Source organism: Leucoraja erinacea, chromosome 9 (genome assembly GCF_028641065.1).
Source record: "Leucoraja erinacea ecotype New England chromosome 9, Leri_hhj_1, whole genome shotgun sequence".
NCBI classification, from domain to species: Eukaryota; Metazoa; Chordata; class Chondrichthyes; order Rajiformes; family Rajidae; genus Leucoraja; species Leucoraja erinaceus.
This window is the reverse complement of record NC_073385.1, coordinates 29,660,667-29,681,051: the sequence shown is the minus strand read 5'-3', so window position 1 is coordinate 29,681,051 and position 20,385 is coordinate 29,660,667. Positions and strand designations below refer to the sequence as shown.

Here is a 20,385-nt window from a genome sequence, read left to right as displayed (position 1 = left end):
AGGAGATTTGAGGTTGCTCAAGAAGGAACTGCAGATGCTGGAAAATCGAAGGTAGACAAAATTGCTAGAGAAACTCAGCGGGTGCGGCAGCATCTATGGAGCGAAGGAAATAGGCAACGTTTCAGGCCAAAACCCTTCTTCAGACTTGAGGTTGTTGCTATGCCTGGAGTTTTTGAGTTATGAGGGGAGGCTGGATTGGCTAGGACTAGAGAGCAGATTGAGGGTGATTTTATAGAAGTGTGTATATAATCACAAGTGCCATAGTTTTTTCCTCCAGGGTAATAGAGTCTAAAACTTAGAGGGCATAAGTTTAAGGTGAGAGAGAAAAGATATAAAAGGGTCCTGAGAGTCAACTTTGTCACACAAGGTGGAACAAGCTGCCTAAAAAGGTGAGAGGCAGATGCAACTGGGACATTGAAGGACCCTTGGAATTGTGCATGGATAGGGAAGGTTTGGAGGGATATGGGCCGGTAAAGGCGAATAGTACTAGCTTAGTTAGGCAACTTGGTCGTCATGGACAAACTGAGCTCAAGGGCCTTTCTGTTCTCTGATTCTAATAAGATGGAAGAAATCCAACAATAAATAGATTGTTAATTAAAGTATGTATAATAAAACTCCAATAATCTTCAATTTGACTATAATGAAATTCCAATGGTTTGTCATTTGGCACATGAAATAATATTTGCTGTGCTCCTGTTCCACTCACTGGTGTCCTGGTTCCCATTAAATTTACTTTAATCAATGGAAACTTTTAATATAATGGTGCCTAACATTTAAGGAAATTGCAAGTCTTTTGGGGGTATTAACAGAAATAACATGGCACTGGAAATTTGCTGGTCTGGCAACACTAAAGTCCCAAATGTGCTGGATTGTCAGTTTTACTGTGGTAACATAGTAGTTAGAATTTTTAATTCAATTATTTTTTATTATGTAACATTGCTAATAATTTGCGACATTTGTGATCTCACAGCATGTAAATCCAGAGTTATTACATCCATTGCACACACTCCGGAACATGATGCACTTGGTCAGTCCAGAAAATAAAAGCCTGGGCAGGTATGTTGAATCATTTAATTGAATGTAATTTAGCTGAAGATTACGTTTTTAGTTATGATGAATTTACTTCTGCAAACTCAAAGTACAGTATGTAAACATGCAGGCAAATTTGATCATTTTCATATTAAAAATTGGATGCTGCATTTACCTGCCTAGCCTGTTCCAGATTAGCCAATGTGAATATTTTTTATTTGTTTACTAAACTTTACTAAGCTGCATGCATGCCTTACGATAATTGGTATTCATCCCATGGGCATGCTGCACCCTACTTGGTAAGGTGTGTATCTGCAGTACATTTTGTAAATGATGTGCACTTGGTGGTAGAGAGAATTAATGCTCTGGGCTTTAGATAGGGTGCTAGTGTAGCAGGCTGCTTTTTTTTCTTCAACTTTGGGGTGTCGTACGAATGTTGTGGAATTCTGTGTGAATCTGTGGAATTCTCTGCCACAGAAGGCAGTTGAGGCCAGTTCATTGGCTATATTTAAGAGGAAGTTAAATGTGGCCCTTGTGGCTAAAAGGATCAGGGGGTATGGAGAGAAGGCAGGTACAGGATACTGAGTTGGATGATCAGCCATGATCATATTGAATGGCGGTGCAGGCTCGAAGGGCCGAATGGCCTACTCCTGCACCTATTTTCTATGTTTCTATGAATGTTGATCCTAGAAAGTGAAGAGTATTTCACCATCCTTGTGACTTGTTGGTGTCAAACCTTCATGTGAGAGGAGATGAGAGACGCACTCTAGGAGGCTCAGTTCCTGACTTGCTGAGTATGTGTGGCTAATCCAGTTGACGATGGAAGGTTCAGTGATGTTCAGATCCCTAGAGCATTGTAAAGTGGTTCGACCTTACCTGTTTGAGATGGTCATTCCTTGACACCTGCATATTACAGGTATTATTACTTGCAATTTAAACCTATGGCTGAATGTTATCAAGGTTTGCAGTGTACATGCACAGACCTCTTAATTTGCTGAGGATTTGCAAATAAAACTGAACATCGTGGAATTGTTAGCAAACTTTCTTCCTTCTCACTTTGTGGAATGTTGGTCATAAGTGAAGCAGTTACAAGTGGTTGGCCTGGGACCTTGTCTCAATGCATTGGTGTCCTGGAGATGCATTGGTTAATGTCTTTGAAGGTACCTTAGATCATTTAATGATTCCTGCAGATTAGAGAGTGTTAAATGTAATCTCGTTATTTAAAATATGGAGAGAACAAACTGGTAACTGTAGACTGGTTGGCCTAACTTCAGTGGTAGGGAAAAGCACCAGTCAGCGAACTCGTAAGATATGTTATGTATTAAAAAATATTGACAGAATTAGACAGAGTTAGCATGGATTTTTAAATGGGAAACCGTATTTGACAAGCCTAACGTTTTTGGAGATATAACTGGTAGAATTAATATGGAAGGACTAGTGGATGTGATGTTTTTAAATGTTCAGAAGTGCTTTTGATAAAGTCACATGGAAGAGATTAGTGTGCAAAATTGAAGCACGTAGGTTTGGAGGTAATATTCTGGCATGGGTTGAAAATTGATTGACGGGTCAAAACGGTGGGAATATGGGTTATTTTCAGGATGGAAGGTAATGACAAGTGATGAACTACAGGAATTCATAGTTTGGCCTCATTTATTCAATGTCAATGATGTGGCTAAGGGAATGGATTGTTATGTTTTTAGTTTGCCATTGACAACAAACTAGATGGGATTGTGAGCTGTGAGGAGAGCTCAAAATTTACAAGACAATTTGCATTTGTGGAATGATGTGGAAAATGTGAAGTTATCCACAATGCATGACGAGGCTTTACCCAATGAGGTAGACTTTAAGGAATGCCATAAGGTAGAAAACTGGTTGTAAAGAAAGGGTTACAGAGGATCTTTGTAATTAATGGCATCAACTTGACTGGTGCCGTGAATAAATTTGGGGAAGATCAAGAAGCCAGAATATCATGGCCATGGATGCCTGTCAGTTGAGAGGCTAAGAGGGACAATGAAACTAAAGCAATTCAAAAGAGAATGAGAATTTTTAAATTGACCGCATGCCTAATCAGTTGTCAGTCTAGGTCAGTTGGCATAGGAATAAAAGCTGAACGGCAAGTTATGACGCTTAGAATATGAGCCATGGAGGTTTGACTGATCGAGTTTTCAAATACGAATAGATGTCAAGAGTAGTTTCTTGTAGTTAAGTCTGGAGGCAACAAAGACAAAGCTGAGCTGAAACCACAAGGAAATCCAGAGGCTGGAAGCATGAGCCACACGCAAAGTGCTGAAGGAACTCAGTGGTCAGGCAGCATCTGGGAAGGGAAATGGACTTTTCAGATTGGGACCTTTCTTCAGACTAATGGTATTAGAGGGCTGAAAGTTAGAAAATAGATGGTGGCGGGACAAATCATGGTGAATGGTTGGTGTCAAATTTTTTTGCAATGGTTTGTGTTTAAAAAGAACCAGTTCACTTTAATCTCTTCATTCCACCCTTTCTACAAGTTAAAGGCTCCTCTCCTTATCCAAAACCTTTTTCTCTCATTTTCACCTCCAATCTTTGTCTTTTACTCCACCTTTCTGCTAATCAATACTGCCCTTCACAAGGGTTGATTGACAGATAGGTGGAGTGACAAAGGGTGAGGGTGAAAAGGAGATGAAAAGGTTTCAGGTGAGCGAAGGCGTGAAATGAAAACTGGAGGGTGGAATCGGGGGGGGGGGGGGCAGGTGGGAGGGCAAAGAGGGGGGAGAAGGGAAATGGGGAACTGAGTGTACAAAGGAGGGAAAAGGAGCAGGCATATTGAGGGGTGTGAGATGGTGGGAGAAAAGGATGCACATTGGGGTGGCAGGCACGGGAGAGGTGGGGGTATTATTTGAAGTTGGAGAATTCAATGATCGTACAGTGAACAATGTTAAAAGGTGTATTTGAGGCAGAAACGTGTGGCCTAATTCATTACACATGTTGGGAGATCATTTCCAATTCAATGAGTCCGCAAGTGTCGAGTGGATGAATCATCTTGGCCCCTTCTTGCGGTCATCACCATCATAGAAGAAAAAAACATGCTTATTTTGGTTTGTCCTGCATGATTACAAGCAACTCTGATCAAAGGGGGTAGCTAACAACACGTAAATTGTACGGCTGAAGAGTTGTCTTAAGTTTGGCTCTAGGTATGTTCTTGCAGTACAGCTTTTGGAAATTAGGACTATTTCCCCAGGTATTTCCAGTTCCTGAAAAACAGCGCAAATGTGGTAATTTCATGATTTCAGGACAATTGCAGGAACATATCATTGATGTATTCTGAGAGGGATCTCGCTTACTAACAGCCAACACGTCGCCTTTTAAGTTTGAGTTTGGGCTTGACCACTTGATCCAAATATGGACCAAGGAGCTGAGTTCAATTTGTTTTTTGAATTGTTTTGATGTCAAGTTTGCATTTGAGTAAATGTGACATTCAGGAAAATCAATGAAATTGCAGTTAACATCAATCGCTAAAGCTCTGCACTGGCTGCAAGCCTACTGAACATAGGGTAGTTGTTAGAAACCGGCAATCTCAGCCCTAACTACAGCTGCACCTCAGTTTGATACCATCACCCTAACTACCTCTGTCAGTCTTCTAAATGGCCTTCCCACCATGCAGGAGGCCAGAATGTTTACTGATGATTGAGCTGTGAACTGTTCTATTCACAGTTCCGCACGGTGAAACAGTCTGCCTTGACGCAGAAAGACATGGGAAAAATGAAGGCTTAACACGGTTAAACATCAAGTGTGTCACACAAGTGATGGTCAATAATAATCAATGAGGAATAATCTGACACAAACTCCTTGACATTTAGTTATGCCATCATTGTTGAATCCCCCACAATTGATAACCCAACAATGCATTTGTGCTTGTCATGACTCTGAATCTGAATGTTGTAGCTCCCACTTGAGATCAAGCTCAATTCCAATGCAGTACGGAGAGGGTGCTGTACTGTTTCAGGTGGCAAAGTTCTAGAGCTGGTGCCAGAAAACCAGGTTCGATCCTGGCCTCGGGTGCTGTCTGTGTGGAGTTTGTATGTTCTCCCTGTGATCATGTAGGTTTCCGCCGGGTACTTTGGATTCTTCCCAAGTCGCAAAGATGTGCTGGTTTGTTGGTAAATCCTAATGTGTCGGGAATGGATGAAAAAGTGGGATAACCAAACTAATGTGAATGAGTGATTGATTGTTTATGTGGGCTAAGTGGGCAGAATACCCTGTTTCTATGCTGAATCTCTAAAACTAAACCTATTGGGTGTATCATCTTCTGTTTCCTCATGAATCTAAAATACTGTCACTTTCACATTGCTGTCCAAGATTGTTTGATTGGCCTTTCTACATTACCACTGTGTACACTTCAGCAATTCTTCATGTTATAACCAATTTTGGAATGTTCTGCCAGGTTTTCATGACAGGAAACTTAAATAAATACTTAAGAGTCATAGAGTGATACCGTGTGGAAACAGGCCCTTTGGCCGAACTCGCCCACACTGGCCAACAATGTCCCAGCTACCCTAGTCCCACTTGCCTGCGCTTGGTCCATATCCCTCCAAACCTGTCCTATCCGTGTACCTGTCTAATTGTTTCTTAAATAATGGGATAGCCCCAGCCGCAACTACCTCCTCTGGCAGCTTGTTCCATACACCCACCACCCTTTGTGTAAAAAAAAGTTACCCCTCGGATTCCTATTAAATCTTTTTCCCTTCACCTAGAACCTATGTCCTCTGTAAGTAAGTAAGTAAGTTTTATTTATATAGCATGTTTTAAGTCAACTCGCATTGACACCAAAGTGCTTTACATAAAATAGATAATAAGTTTCCATACAAACCATAGAAAAGGGTTAAAAAAAAAATAAAGAAAATGGACAACACATTATAGTTCAACACAAACGTCCCCCCCACAGCAGAATCAAAAATTTCCACTGTGGGGAAAGGCACCAGAAAGTTAAGTCCGCTTCCTCTGTGAAACACCCGAGGTTGGGGCCCATTTGTGGCCGTGCAGCCAGTCCGATAATTTTCAGGGCCCTCTTGCCGTGAAGATAGAACTCCAGCGTCGGGTGAAACATTCCTCAGCGGCTTGGAAAGTCTGGAGCGGTTGCCTCCTCCACGGAGACCGAGGCACGTAGTCCTCAGGCCACGCCGGTTGGACTCTGGTCCTCGATTCCCCTACTCTGCGCATCTACCCGATCTATTTCTCTCATGACTTTGTATACCTCTAAGATCTACCCTCATCCTCCTACGCTCAGACTGCATAGAGACCCAGCCTACTCAACTTCACCCTACAGCTCACACCCTGTAGTCCTGGCAACATCCTCGTAAATCTTTTCTTAACCCGTTCAAGCTTGACAATATCTTTCCTATGACATGGTGCCCAGAACTGAACACAATATTTTAAATGCGGTCTCACCAACGTCTTATACAACTGCAACATGACCTCCCAACTTCTATACTCAATACGCTGACTGATGAAGGCCAAAGTGCCAAAAGCCTTTTTGACCACCTTATTTACTGCGACTCGACATTCAAGGAACCATGCACTTGTACTCCTAGATCCCTCTGCTCTACAACACTAACCAACACTACAATTTTCTGTGCAGGTCCTGCCTTTGTTCGACGTCCCAAAATGCAACACCTTACACTTCTCTGTATTAAATTGTATCAACCATTCCTCCGCCCACCTGGCCAATTGATCCAGATCCTGCTGCAATCGTTCACAACCATCTTCACTATCTTGCCCTGTATGTTCTCATCCAAATCATTGATGTAGATGACAAACAGTAACGGGTCCAGCACTGAACCCCGTGTCACTAGTCACAGGCCTCCATTCTGAGAAGCAACCTTCCACCATCACCCTCTGCTTCCTTCCATGGAGCCAATTTGCTCTCCATTCAGCTATCTCTCCTTAGATCCCATGACATCTAACCTTCCAGAGCAGCCTACCATGCGGCACCTTGTCAAACCATGTACACATCATCGGCAGCTCTGCCTTCATCAACCTTTTTGCTCACGTCTTCAACAAAATCAGATTTGTGAGACCCAACCTCCCACGTACAAAACCATGCTGACTGTCCCTAATCAACCCTGGCCCATCCAAATGCATGTATATCCTAACCCTCAGAATACTCACCAGTAACTTACCAACTACAGATGTTAAGCTCACCGGCCTAAAGTTTCCAAGCATTTTCTCTGCAGCCCTTCTTGAAAAGAGGCACAACATTTGCCACCCTCCAATCCTCTGGCACCTCTCTTGTTTTTAAGGACGACTCATAAATTTCAACCATGGCTCCTGCAATTTCCTCTCCAGTTTCCCCGCAATATTCCCTCGGATATATCTGATCAGGCCACAGAGATTTGTCCACCTTCAAACACGACTACCTTCAGTACTTCCTCGACGGTAACCCGTGACTGCTCTCAAGACACTTCCAGTGACTGCTCCAATTTCCTCCGTTCTACTGTCTTTCTCCTCGGTAAAATAGAGGAGAAATACTCATTGAGCACCTTGCCCATCTCCTGTGGCTCCACACAGAAGTAACCGTTTTGATTCCTGGGTGGTCCCACTCTCTCTATTGACCATTTACTTGCAAAAGTACCCCCTTGAACTTTTCCACATTTTGTCACGTTACAACCACAAACGTAAATGTATTTTATTGGGATTTTATGTGATAGACCAACACAAAGTGGCGCATAATTGTGAAGTGGAAGGAAAATGATACATGGTTTTCAAATTTTTTTACAAATAAAAAACTGAAAAGTGTGGCGTGCAAAAGTATTCAGCCGCCTTTACTCTGATACCCCTAAATAAAATCCAGTGCAACCAATTGCCTTCAGAAGTCACCTAATTAGTAAATAGAGTCCACTTGCGTGTAATCTAATCTCAGTATAAATACAGCTGTTCTGTGAAGGCCTCAAAGGTTTGTTAGAGAACATTAGTGAACAAACAGCATCATGAAGCCCAAGGAACACATCAGACAGGTCAGGGATAAAGTTGTGGAGAAGTTTAAAGCAGGGTTAGGTTATAAAAAAATATCCCAAGCTTTGAACATCTCACAGACCACTGTTCAATCCATCATCCGAATATGGAAAGAGTATGGCACAACTGCAAACCTACCAAGACATGGCCGTCCACCTTAACTGACAGGCCGGGCAAGGAGAGCATTGATCAGAGAAGCAGCCAAGAGGCTCATGGTAACTCTGGAGGAGCTGCAGAGATCCACAGCTCAGGTGGGAGAATCTGTCCACAGGACAACTATTAGTCGTGCACTCCACAAATCGGACCTTTATGGAAGAGTGGCAAGAAGAAAGCCATTGTTGAAAAAAAGCCATGTGGGGGACACAGCAAACATGTGGAGTTAGGTGCTCTGGTCAGATGAGATAAAAATTGAAGTTTTTGGCCTAAATGCAAAACGCTATGTGGCGGAAAACTAACACTGCACATCACCCTGAACACACCATCCCCACTGTGAAACATGGTAGTGGCAGCATCATGCTGTGGGGATGCTTTTCTTCAGCAGGGACAGGGAAGCTGGTCAGAGTTGATGGGAAGATGGATGGAGCCAAATACAGGGCAATCTTGGAAGAAAACCTGTTAGAGTCTGCAAAAGACTTGAGACTGGGGCAGAGGTTCACCTTCCAGCAGGACAACAATCCTAAACATACAGCCAGAGCTACAATGGAATGGTTTGGATCAAAGCATATTCATGTGTTAGAATTGCCCAGTCAAAGTCCAGACCTAAATCCAATTGAGAATCTCTGGCAAGACTTGAAAATCGCTGTTCACAGACGCTCTCCATCCAATCTGACTGAGCTTGAGCTATTTTGCAAAGAAGAATAGGCAAAAATTTCAGTCTCTAGATGTGCAAAGCTGGTAGAGACATACCACAAAAGACTTGCAGCTGTAATTGCAGCAAAAGGTGGTTCTACAAAGTATTGACTCAAGGGGGCTGAATACTTTTGCACGCCACTTTTTAGTTTTTTATTTGTAAAAAAAAATTGAAAACAATGTATCAATTTCCTTCCACTTCACAATTATGCACCACTTTGTGTTGGTCTATCACATAAAATCCCAATAAAATACATTTACGTTTGTGGTTGCAATGTGACAAAATGTGGAAAAGTTCAAGGGGTATGAATACTTTTGCAAGCCACTGTATGTATTCATAAAATCTTTTGGGATTGTCTTTGATGCTACCTGTCAGAGCTATCTCCTGGTCCTTTTTTTGCCATTCTGATCTCTTTCAGTTTGCTCCTTAGTTCCCGAAACTCCTCCAGGGATGCACTTGATCCCAGCTGCCTATACCTGTCCCATGCATCCTTCTTGTTTTTGACTAACATCTCAATTTCCCTCATCTGCCAAGCTTCCGTATATGTTTGCCTGCTTTGCTCTAACTGGGACATACACATCCTGAGCTCTCTTCAGTACACTTTTAAAAACATCCCACTTGGCCAATGTTCTTTTCCCCTCAAATAACCTGCTCCAGTCAACTTGAGCGTGACCTTCTCTCATACCCTCAAAATTGGCCTTGCCCCAGTTGAGTATTTTAACACGTGGACCCTCTCCGTCCCGATCTATAACTATCTTAAAACTAATCGAACTGGTCACTTGTCCCAAACGGCTCCTCCACACACACTTCATTAACTTGCCCGTCCCAATTTCCCAATACTAGATCCAGCGTTGCCCTTTCACATGTGGGGGCCTCCACATACTGTTTTTTTAAAAAAAACTCTCCTGAATACTTTTGAGGAATTGCACCCCATCTAAACCCTTCACACTAAGATTTTCCCTGTCTATATTGGGAAAGTTGAAATCCCCTCCCACAACAACTTTATTTGACCTGCAGCTGTCTGCAATCTCCCGGCACATTTGCATTTTAATTTCCGTTGACTATTTGGGGGTCTGTAGTACAATCCCAACAAGGTGATAATTCTTGTTCCTCAGCTCCACCCATATAGCCTCATTAGAGAACCGTCCGTAATGTCACCTCTGAACACAGCCGTGACATCCTCCTCAACCAACAATGCAACTCCCCTTCCTCTTTTCTCCTCACCCCTGTCTCTCCTGAAGCTCCTGTAACCTGTAATATTGAGCTGCCAGCCCTGCCCCTCCCTTAAACAGGTTTCAGTCATGGCTGCAACATCCCAGTCGCTCGTACCTATCCACGCCCTAAGCTCATCTGCCTAGCCCGTCAAGCCCCTTGCATTAAAATACGTGCAGTTCAAACCAACCATCCTTCCTCGCTGGTAAACAAAAATGCTGGAGAAACTCAGCGGGTGCAGCAGCATCTTTGGAGCGAAGGAAATAGGTGACGTTTCAGGCCAAAACCCTTCTTCAGACTGATAGGGGGTGGGGGGGGGGGAGAAAGAATGAAAAAGGGGAGGAGGAGGAGCCCGAGGGCGGGGGGATGGGAGGAGACAGCTCGAGGGTTAAGGAAGGGGAGGAGACAGCAAGGGCTAGCAAAATTGGAAGAATTCAATGTTCATGCCCGCCGGCCGCAGGCTACCCAGGCGAAATATGAGGTGCTGTTCCTCCAATTTCCGGTGTTGCTCACTCTAGCAATGGAGGAGACCCAGGACAGAGAGATCGGATTGGGAATGGGAGGGGGAGTTGAAATGCTGAACCACCGGGAGTTCAGGTAGGTTCTTGCGGACTGAGCGGAGGTGTTCGGCGAAACGATCGCCCAACCTCTGCTTAGTCTCACCGATGTATATCAGCTGGCATCTAGATCAGCGGATGCAGTAGATGAGGTTGGAGGAGATACAGGTGAACCTTTGTCGCACCTGGAATGACTGCTTGGGTCCTTGAATGGAGTCGAGGGGGGAGGTAAAGGGACAGGTGTTGCATTTCTTGCGGTTGCAACGGAAAGTGCCCGGGGAAGGGGTGGTACAGGAGGGAAGGGAAGAATTGACAAGGGAGTTGCGGAGGGAGCAGTCTTTGCGGAAGGCAGACATGGGGGAGATGGGAAGATGTGGCGAGTGGTGGGGTCACGTTGGAGGTGGCGAAAATGGCGGAGGATGATTTGTATTTGCCGGCTGGTGGGGTGAAAGGTGAGGACTAGGGGGACGCTGCCCTTGTTGCGAGTGCGGGGATGGGGAGAGAGAGCAGTGTTGCGGGGTATGGAAGAGACCCTGGTGCGAGCCTCATCTATGGTGGAGGAGGGGAATCCCCGTTCCCTGAAGAGCGAGGACATTTCCGATGCCCTGGTGTGGAACGTCTCATCCTGGGAGCAGATGCGGCGTAGACGGAGGAATTGGGAATAGGGGATGGAGTCCTTACAGGGGGCAGGGTGGGAAGACGTGTAGTCCAGATAGCCATGTGAGTCAGTGGGTTTGTAGTGTTTGTCGGTCAGAAGTCTATCCCCTGCGATGGAGATAGTGAGATCAAGGAATGGTAGGGAAGTATCGGAAATGGTCCAGGTGTATTTGAGTGCCGGATGGAAGTTGGTGGCGAAGTGGATGAAGTCAGTCAGTTGTGTGTGGGTGCAGGAGGTGGCCCCAAAGCAGTCCTTCCTCGCTCTCTGGCTTTTTGCCTATTCTGTCCAATAACCTTTCCCAGACCACACTCCATACCAACTTCTTGCCTCTTCCTGTGCCTCTGTGCTGCACGAGATGCCACCCCCTTGCCAATCTAGTTAAAACCCTTCTGTGTAGCCTTAGCAAACCTTCCTGCTAGGATGTTGGTCCCCCTCCAGTTTAGGTTCAACCCGTCCCTTTTATACAGATCACCCCTGCCCCGGAAGCGATCCCAATGATTCAGAAATCCGAATCTGCCCCGTACACCAACTCCTCAGCCATACATTCATATCCATTAGAAGAACAAGTCAGAGCGTGGGTATTTGTTGGTGATTGACTTAACTGACATCTTAAGAGCTTTGTAATACCCAAGGTAGGACAAAGGTTATGGAATGCTGTTCACTGAGGTAGAATTGTATAACCTTTTTACAACCTAAGTCAGGTAATGTTGTCCATTTGTTTGGACGAATGCATCTCTGAACATACTTGCAAAACCACCAACAGACAGCAAGATTCACAGCAGCATTTCTTTAAACCCATTCCCTAATAGATCAAGGACAGTAAGTGATTGGAAATACTACAACCTTTTAAGCTCTCCTTAAAGCATACACCACACTTCCTTCGGGAAAATATTCCATTCACCATTGCCAAGTCAGTATCTGGAAGCTCCATCTTGACAGCACTGTAGAAGTAAGATCACAAGCAGACTGTCGTAACTCAAGGCAGATGCTTACCACCACTTTCTCAAGATAAAGCATAGCCAGCAAGGTTAGATTGCTTAAGGCGCCCACATCCCATGAATAAACCAAAATTCTTAGACCACATAATCAATATTTGAAAAAAAATCGTTTTCCATTTTGCCTGTGGATAAAGTAATATTTGTTTTAAATTTAGATCTGGTCCTTTTGAAATTAGTGCTGATCTTGAAGATTCAATGGAATTGGTGGATCCAAGCATTGCTGCTCAGACAGATGAAAGTGGTGATGAATATATAACTGATGAAGAAACTGATTTGGGAACAGATTGGGAGACTGTACCTAGTCCTAAATTTTATGATATCCCCTCTCAACCAGTTGAAGTGCTGCAAAGCCAAGCCATGCAAGTATCTCAACCGATCAGCAGTAGTAACAGTAGTGGTGGCATGATATCCTCTGCGGCAGCATCTGTAACGTCATGGTGGAAGCAATACTATGGACAGCGTTGATTATCTGCTGCTCTGCGAGTCAAACCTCTGATTAAAGGAAAAACACTTGAACAATGTGCCTACAAAATACACAAAACTAAACACGTTAATACTGATCAGAAGCATAGTGGCAGATTACAGCTGGTCAAGTTCAGTTTTCGTGTAATGGAACAATTTCATTGAACAAATGTATGTGTCATAAATGAACAAAGGAAGTATCGGGAGCACTTTTTTGTGCAGAGTACTCAGTCATGATCTCATCAAATGTGGTTCAAATGCCAACTTTGTTTACCACTGTGACTTTTCAGTCAGACCAACATTTCCAGTAATCCGCACTGGTGAATGTCAGTTGTAGGAGTATTTGCAGTATTCCAAAGTGATATTTGTAAAATTAACGATGATGCAACTTCAAACCTCCATACAAGTCGTCAAGCTCAAGGCACAAGGAACGGCAGATGATGATTTACAAAAAACAGAGCTGGAGTACCTATGGGTCAGGCAGCGTCTCTGGAGGACGCGGATACGTAACATTTTGGGTTGGGACTCTTCAAACTCAAGGAATCCATGTTGGAACAAATGGCGATGTATCCATCTTTGAGAGTACGGATTCAGATTCTTTCACTCTCGGCCTGTTCCATCCAGACGACGGCAACTCTTTTCTCCTCCTAATGCCTTGTTATTTTCAAAATGATCCATCTGGTAATCTGCCTCTAGAATAGTTTCTTCCAATTAAAAAGAAAAACACCAAGATTTTGAATGATTAAATTCTCTCAGCAAAACGCATTTCTACAGAATCATGCATCAATGCCGTCTCTTCCTCAATGATAAATCATATCAACATGGTCTCCAAATCTTGCCTGCTTCCTAAAACAAGATTCCTGGTTGGGCCTAAACAACAATTGATAAAGATTTAACATTTTCTATTCTTTATGACCCTGAACCAAAGGATCCTATGAGTATTTGAATGGCTTATCCTGACATTTCTAAAATCTGTCTATATAAATATCTATTTCCTATTGTTGCTGTACCCACATTAAAACTGTACAGTTTAATTGGTGTTTTATTCTTCTTATTACTTCAGACTTCCATGTTGAATTACATTTATTGTGTTTCACCTGATTTGTTCATCCATGACCTTTCCCACTGCAGTAAATGCAAGGGGCAGGACAGTCTACTCCTGTTGCTCACATTCTTGTCTGCCTTGTGTTTCAATTACCCTTCATTGCTTGTTTATTTAGTTATTTATTTGTTTATTTATTTCGAGCAGAATAAAATAATAAAAAGCACGTGTGAAACAGCATACAAAAAACAAAACAAAAATATGTATAGTGTCATAAACAATATTTATAAATAAATGATTCGTATCTGTCCGTAAAGGAGCAGGAAGAAGCCAAAGCTTATTAATTCCCACCCCTTATTCAACTGCTTGTAATTATCTTATACAAATTTAGCAGCTATATGTGCACCATATATACACCAGCCACTATATGTACACCATATTATTTACATTTAACCATATAACAATTACAGCACGGAAACAGGCCATCTCGGCCCTACAAGTCCGTGCCGAACAAAATTTTTTTTCCCCTTAGTCCCACCTGCCTGCACTCATACCATAACCCTCCATTCCCTTCTCATCCATATGCCTATCCAATTTATTTTTAAATGATACCAATGAACCTGCCTCCACCACTTCCACTGGAAGCTCATTCCACACCGCTACCACTCTCTGAGTAAAGAAGTTCCCCCTCATATTACCCCTAAACTTCTGTCCCTTAATTCTGAAGTCATGTCCTCTTGTTTGAATCTTCCCTATTCTCAAAGGGAAAAGCTTGTCCACATCAACTCTGTCTATCCCTCTCATCATTTTAAAGACCTCTATCAGGTCCCCCCTAAACACTAATCAAATATTTACAAAGCCATACAAAAAAGAAAAAAAGAAAAAGAAAAAAAAAAACCCTCATATACTATACAGTATCTTAGTAATATATACAACCCATCATGATTTCAAAGTTTAATTTAATCTGAAAACGTTTAAATCAATCCCCATGTAGCCACATACAATCCATTAACATAATTAAGAAAATAGCAATGCCACTACTGAATCCCAGGGAACACACCTGAAAACGAACGCTTTGCTTGTACAGGTGCACAACCTTTTATCCGAAGATCCAAATAACGAAAACCTCCGAATAACGACATTTTTTCAGTCCTTGAAAAAAGGTCCTTGAAAACGTTCACGGAGGGCGGCCCGCAGAGGTGACAGAGGAACCTCCGGTCGGTCCTCGAAGAAAGGGGAACTAAATCCCCATTCATAAAAGAGAAGGTGAGGGTATATTGCGCGGGAGGGTTAATAATTGACAATATGCTGCTGTCTGCCCGCTGAGTTAAAAAAGTTCCCACGGTAGACTCACGATACACAGTGTATCGTGAGTCTTGCGTGGGAACTTTTTTAACTCAGCGGGCAGGGAGCTGCAGATTGTCGCTCCCTTCAGTTTCACCCCACCTACACCCCTCTGCTTCCCGGCCATATGTGTGTCCCCTTCCCTCCCCTCTCCAGCTCCCCGCCCATTGCACCGGCGCGGGGGCTTTGCACTGTCTTCACGTCGGCAATGCCAGTCACCGGAGACGTCAGGACCAACGGGACACCGACCCCCAGGCCCACTGCAAGCACGGAGATCCCAGAGACAGCAGCAGCCCAGCCCCGTTCCAACTCCAGAGGAAAACTGCAAACTAGCGGGAGACATCGGGACCACCAGGAGCCGCTCCCCAATGGGCCGCTACGGCGACAAGTGGCAGTTCGCCCACAGCCCGAGCTGTGCCCCCTCATCGGGACACCGACCCCCAGGCCCACTGCAAGCACGGAGATCCCAGATCAGCAACTCCAGCCCAGCCCCGCTCCAACTCCAGAGGGGCAGAAACTGATGGTGCGCAAGGTGCGTCTTGTTCTTGGGGTCGCGCAGCTCGGGCTGTGGGCGAACTGCCACTTGTCGCCGTAGCGGCCCATCGGGGAGCGGATTCCTCTGGAGTTGGGGGGGTGGGGGGGAGGGGGAGGGGGGTATTGTGCTGTTTGATCGCCCCCTGCTATCCCAGGGACAGGGAGACAGGACGTTCACCGAGGGCGGCCCGCAGAGGTGACAGCGGAACCTCCGGTCGGTCCTCGACGAAAGGGGAACTAAATCCCCATTCATAAAAGAGAAGGTGAGGGTACATTGCGTGGGAGAGTAGGAATCCCAAGACAAAGTTGAGTGAGCGTTCACCGAGGGTGGCCCGCAGAGGTGACAGCGGAACCTCGGGTCGGTCCTGGAAGAAAGGGGAACTAAAAAGAGAAGTGGAGGATATATTGCGCGGGAGGGTATATCGCCTACCTGGAAGAAACCAGACATTTTTTCCAGGATGTCGTCTGCACACCAAAGCTCACGTTTGGCGTCTCTGCTGCACACGGATATAAGTGTGTGAAAATGTCGCCTTAGGCCGCCTTAGGGCATGTAGCCCCGCTGGGGTGACATGAGTGCGGGAGGTGATTCAATGCTGCGGTCACATTTACAAATTCAGGAACTCATTCAACACACTGCATTTCATACAGACATTTATTCTGCAAGAAAAAAACTACACTGAAGACTCAAACTCGCGACCGAGGAACTGCCGGGATCAAGGCGCAAACTCGCGACCTTGCGGATACGAGCCGAGCACTCTACCACTGAGCCAGCCATTAAAATCTACGCTAAAAAATTTCCATTCCGAAGACCGACAAATTCCAAATTACGAAAAGTGTCTGGTCCCAAGGCTGTCGGATAAAAGGTTGTGCACCTGTACATCTTTAATATTCATGCAGTCCTTGCTTCACAGGCATCAATTTTGCTAACACATCTGTGGTATTTTATCAAATCGCTTATGAAAAAGTGTACACCACCTACAATACTAATACCAATACCCTACTTCACCTTTCCATTACTTCAACTATAGACGCAGGAGTAGGCCATTCGGCCCTTTGAGCCAGCGCTGCCATTCAATGTGATCATGGCTGATCATCCAGAATCAGTACTGCGTTCCTGCCTTCTCCCCATATCCCCTAACTCCACTATCTTTAAGAGCCCTATCTAGCTCTCTCTTGAAAGTATCCAGAGAACCAGCCTATACCGCCCTCTGAGGCAGAGAATTCCACAGACTCACAACTGTGTGAAAAAGTGTTTCCTCATCTCTGTCCTAAATGGCTTACGCCTTATTCTTAAACTGTGGCCCCTGGTTCTGGATTCTAATTGTCCAGATTCTAACAACAGTACTCTAATTGGTTATACAACCACAGTTTGAACCTGAATCTGGGCAAGCTTTTATCAATCCATATGTTCCAAGTGCCATTGTCTTATTCTACATTAAATTCTTGTATAATTCCCACCATTGAAGTTCAGCACAGTCGTTGGTTTATCCCTTTACCTATGTTGACAAAAATCATATAGTGTTTTTAATCTTATAGTTGAGGGAAATTTGAAGGGTGTAACAGTCCTGCATCAAATCTTCAGAGGCTTCCTATGCCAAATTTAAGCAACATTTTAATACAACATTTTGTTTCAAGGCCAGGTGAAAAGTCTTGTGAACCCCATGTGAACTAAGTTTTGGTCCTTGAGTGACCCTAACTTGCCGTTTCAGTTCACATAAAACACCTCTCTCATTGTTTTTATGTTCCATGCAGATAAATCTGACAAGCATTTTACTTAGCTACTTTTTGGTTTCTGAATGGTTCTCCACTGCTGATGAACATTCTTTTGTGTGCTTCATTTTAATCTATCTTCCGTGTTCCAGGCTTCTAGGTTTGGATGCTCTCCTCTTCATTCATGGGCAGATTTTTTTTCTGAACACTCCCCTTACCCACGTATGCTGTTACCCGGGGTCATGTCCATTTTCAATCACTGGAATTAGTTGTCCAGTAGTTGGGAGTTATTTTGCTTCAGCATCAAGCTTGCACATTTTTAGTAATCAGATCCAATGTGAAAGTTGTCTTAAATTGTACTTATTTTACATGTGATTTATTCTGGATTATGCAAAGAATACATTTACCGAAAAATCAATTCTAATGAGTTGATCTATTTTACAAATGCTGAAAATCATTTTAGTGGAGTCGACATTTGTGGTGTATTAACTAAACAGACAGATTAATTCAACATGGGAATAGGATTGGTTCCATTTAAATCACGGGATGAACAAGCAGCAGCTTCCAAATAATGTAATTGGAGTTCTTCCAAGTAATAAGAGTTTACAGCACTTTAACATTTGGAAATAATTTCAAATCCAATTAACTTTAGTCTTGAAAAATAATCTCAGAATAAATCACGTTTTATATCTTGCAGTAAATTAAAAAACCTTGATTGTTTCTAAGTTATGAGCTGGATAACTATTATTTGTTTTAATTTATGCCAATGGTTCTTAAACTCCAAATCGTAGAGTAGTATAGCATGGGAACACACCCTTCGGCCCACTATGACTATGACTGCACTCCAACACTATGCAAAGATAAATTAATGTTATCATATCCAGAAACTTTATTTTTATTTTAAAAGTTAGCGTATCTTTCCTCTCTTCAAATTCTTTAGAAACGGTCTTTCACTTTATTTTTATTTATACTAATGTGAGGCATCACATTAGACTTGCATCTCCCTGTTGTTACCACAAAAATATTTTGAACCTCATTTGCCAATTTGTCCATGTTACAGTTTTATTAATATCCTGTGTTTAGTTGTATTGACTTTCCGAAAAAGTATAATCTGCAAATAGAGAAACCGGCAATATAAATTGCAAGCAGCAGTGATCCCAGCACAAATTCTTGTGGGAAAACCACAAACCATATATTCCACTATTATCCATTCTGATGCTTGTCCTGTCTCCATTCTTTAACCATGTTAGTCTATTATGGAATACCTCAGCAAATGTCTTCTGCAAAGCAGAGATACAGATCCAATAGTATTGTCTGCTGTGTTACTTGTTCAAATAATTTAATGTTGATAAATTAAGTTTCGACTTTACACATTTTATTATGAACATCTCCTGCTCTAATTTTAGATTTCCGCATCAATCTTATTCGAAGCTTCGCCCAAATCTAAGATAGTTTCATGTTTTTCTTAAATGATGCATTGGGGTCAATTGTGTTGTGATTGCATTTTAGGCAAATCTCAGCCAGTCTGTTAAATCGGGTTCACGGCACAATTATGTAAATTTTTGAGTATAGGACATTACAAAAAAAAAAATCTAACTAATTTACTGTAGAGGAACAAGCAAATTACTTTAACTGTGGTATCTCAAACCATTTGAGATTTCAAAATGTGTGAACCACAGCTCCGCGACGTTGGAGCAGTGGGCCCAACGCACCGGAGCTCCAAACGGCGATCCAGGTAGGTATCTCCCGTTCCGTGGTGAATCCAGCGCCACAGCTGGATGATTTTTGGACTCAATTAAAAATGGCATTTCAAACATTTCCATTCAAAATGTAGTCTGTCTAGCTCTGTATAAGAGTCTACATCTTGAACGATGGATGCAGTAGATGAGGTTGGAGGAGGTGCAAGTGAACCTCTGCCTAACCTGAAAGGACTGTCGGGGTGCCTGGACAATCGAGGGAGGAGGTATAGGGACAGGTGTTGCATCTTCTGCGGTTGCAGATATATTCAATGTAACAGAGAGTAATACCTATGCTGCACTCCTGCAGAACTCATGGATGGTCCTATCCCCGAACCTCCTCCGTTACATTGATGACTGCATCGGTGCTATCTCCTGCACCCATGCATAACTCATGGACTTCATCAACTCCCATCCTGCACTCAAATTTACTTGGACCATCTCCGACACCTCCCTCCCCTTTCTTGCTCGCAAACTGGCCGATCGTTTCGCTTAACACCTTCGCTCAGTCTGCCTGATCTTCCAGTTGCTAAACACTTTGATTCTCCTTCCCATTCCCATGCAGACCTTTGTCCTAAGTCTCCTCCATTGTCAGTGAGGTGAAACGCAAATTGGAGGAACAGCGTCTCATATTTCACTTGGGCAGCTTACAGCCCAGTTGTATGAATATTGATTTCTCTTACTTCAGGTAGCCCCGACATTCCCCCTCTCTCTATCCCATCCCCAGTCAAGTCACACTAGCTCCTCGTTTTCACCCAACATCTAACAATGGCCTCTTTCCTTTATAATCGTTATTTTTTTCCATATCTTTTATTCATTGTTCTTTAGCTCTCTACATCGTCGCCTATATCTCTTGTTTTCCTTATCCCGAACCAGTCTGAAGGGTTTTGACTCGAAATGTCATTCCAAAGTCAAAGTCAAATGTGGGTCCCTTGAAGGCAGTCACGGGTGAAATTATTATGGGGAACAAGGAAATGGCAGAAGAGTTGAACAGGTATTTTGGTTCTGTCTTCACTAAGGAAGACACAAATAACCTCCCAGATGTACTGGAGGAGAGAGGATCTAAGGGGGTCAAGGAACTGAAAGAAATTTTCATTAGGCGAGAAATCGTATTGGGTAGGCTAATGGGACTGAAGGCTGATAAATCCCCTGGGCCTGATGGTCTGCATCTCAGGGTCCTCAGGGAGGTGGCTCTAGAAATAGTGGACGCATTGGTGATCATTTTCCAATGTTCAATAGATTCAGGATCAGTTCCTGTGGATTGGAGGA

The 20,385-nt window shown here is 43.4% G+C and overlaps 1 protein-coding gene across 1 annotated transcript in view; it reads left to right on the top strand.

Annotated features, from left to right (window-relative positions):
• Positions 1–13,784, top strand: part of atg14 (autophagy related 14) — a 36,490-nt gene extending 22,706 nt beyond the window's left edge. Inside the window, exons 9-10 of the mRNA XM_055640461.1 lie at positions 971–1,056; positions 12,444–13,784. Of these exons, the coding sequence (XP_055496436.1) occupies positions 971–1,056; positions 12,444–12,753 (396 nt within the window). The 3' untranslated portion in view covers positions 12,754–13,784. The remainder of the gene's footprint in view (positions 1–970; positions 1,057–12,443) is intronic.
• Positions 13,785–20,385: the final 6,601 nt, after the last annotated feature.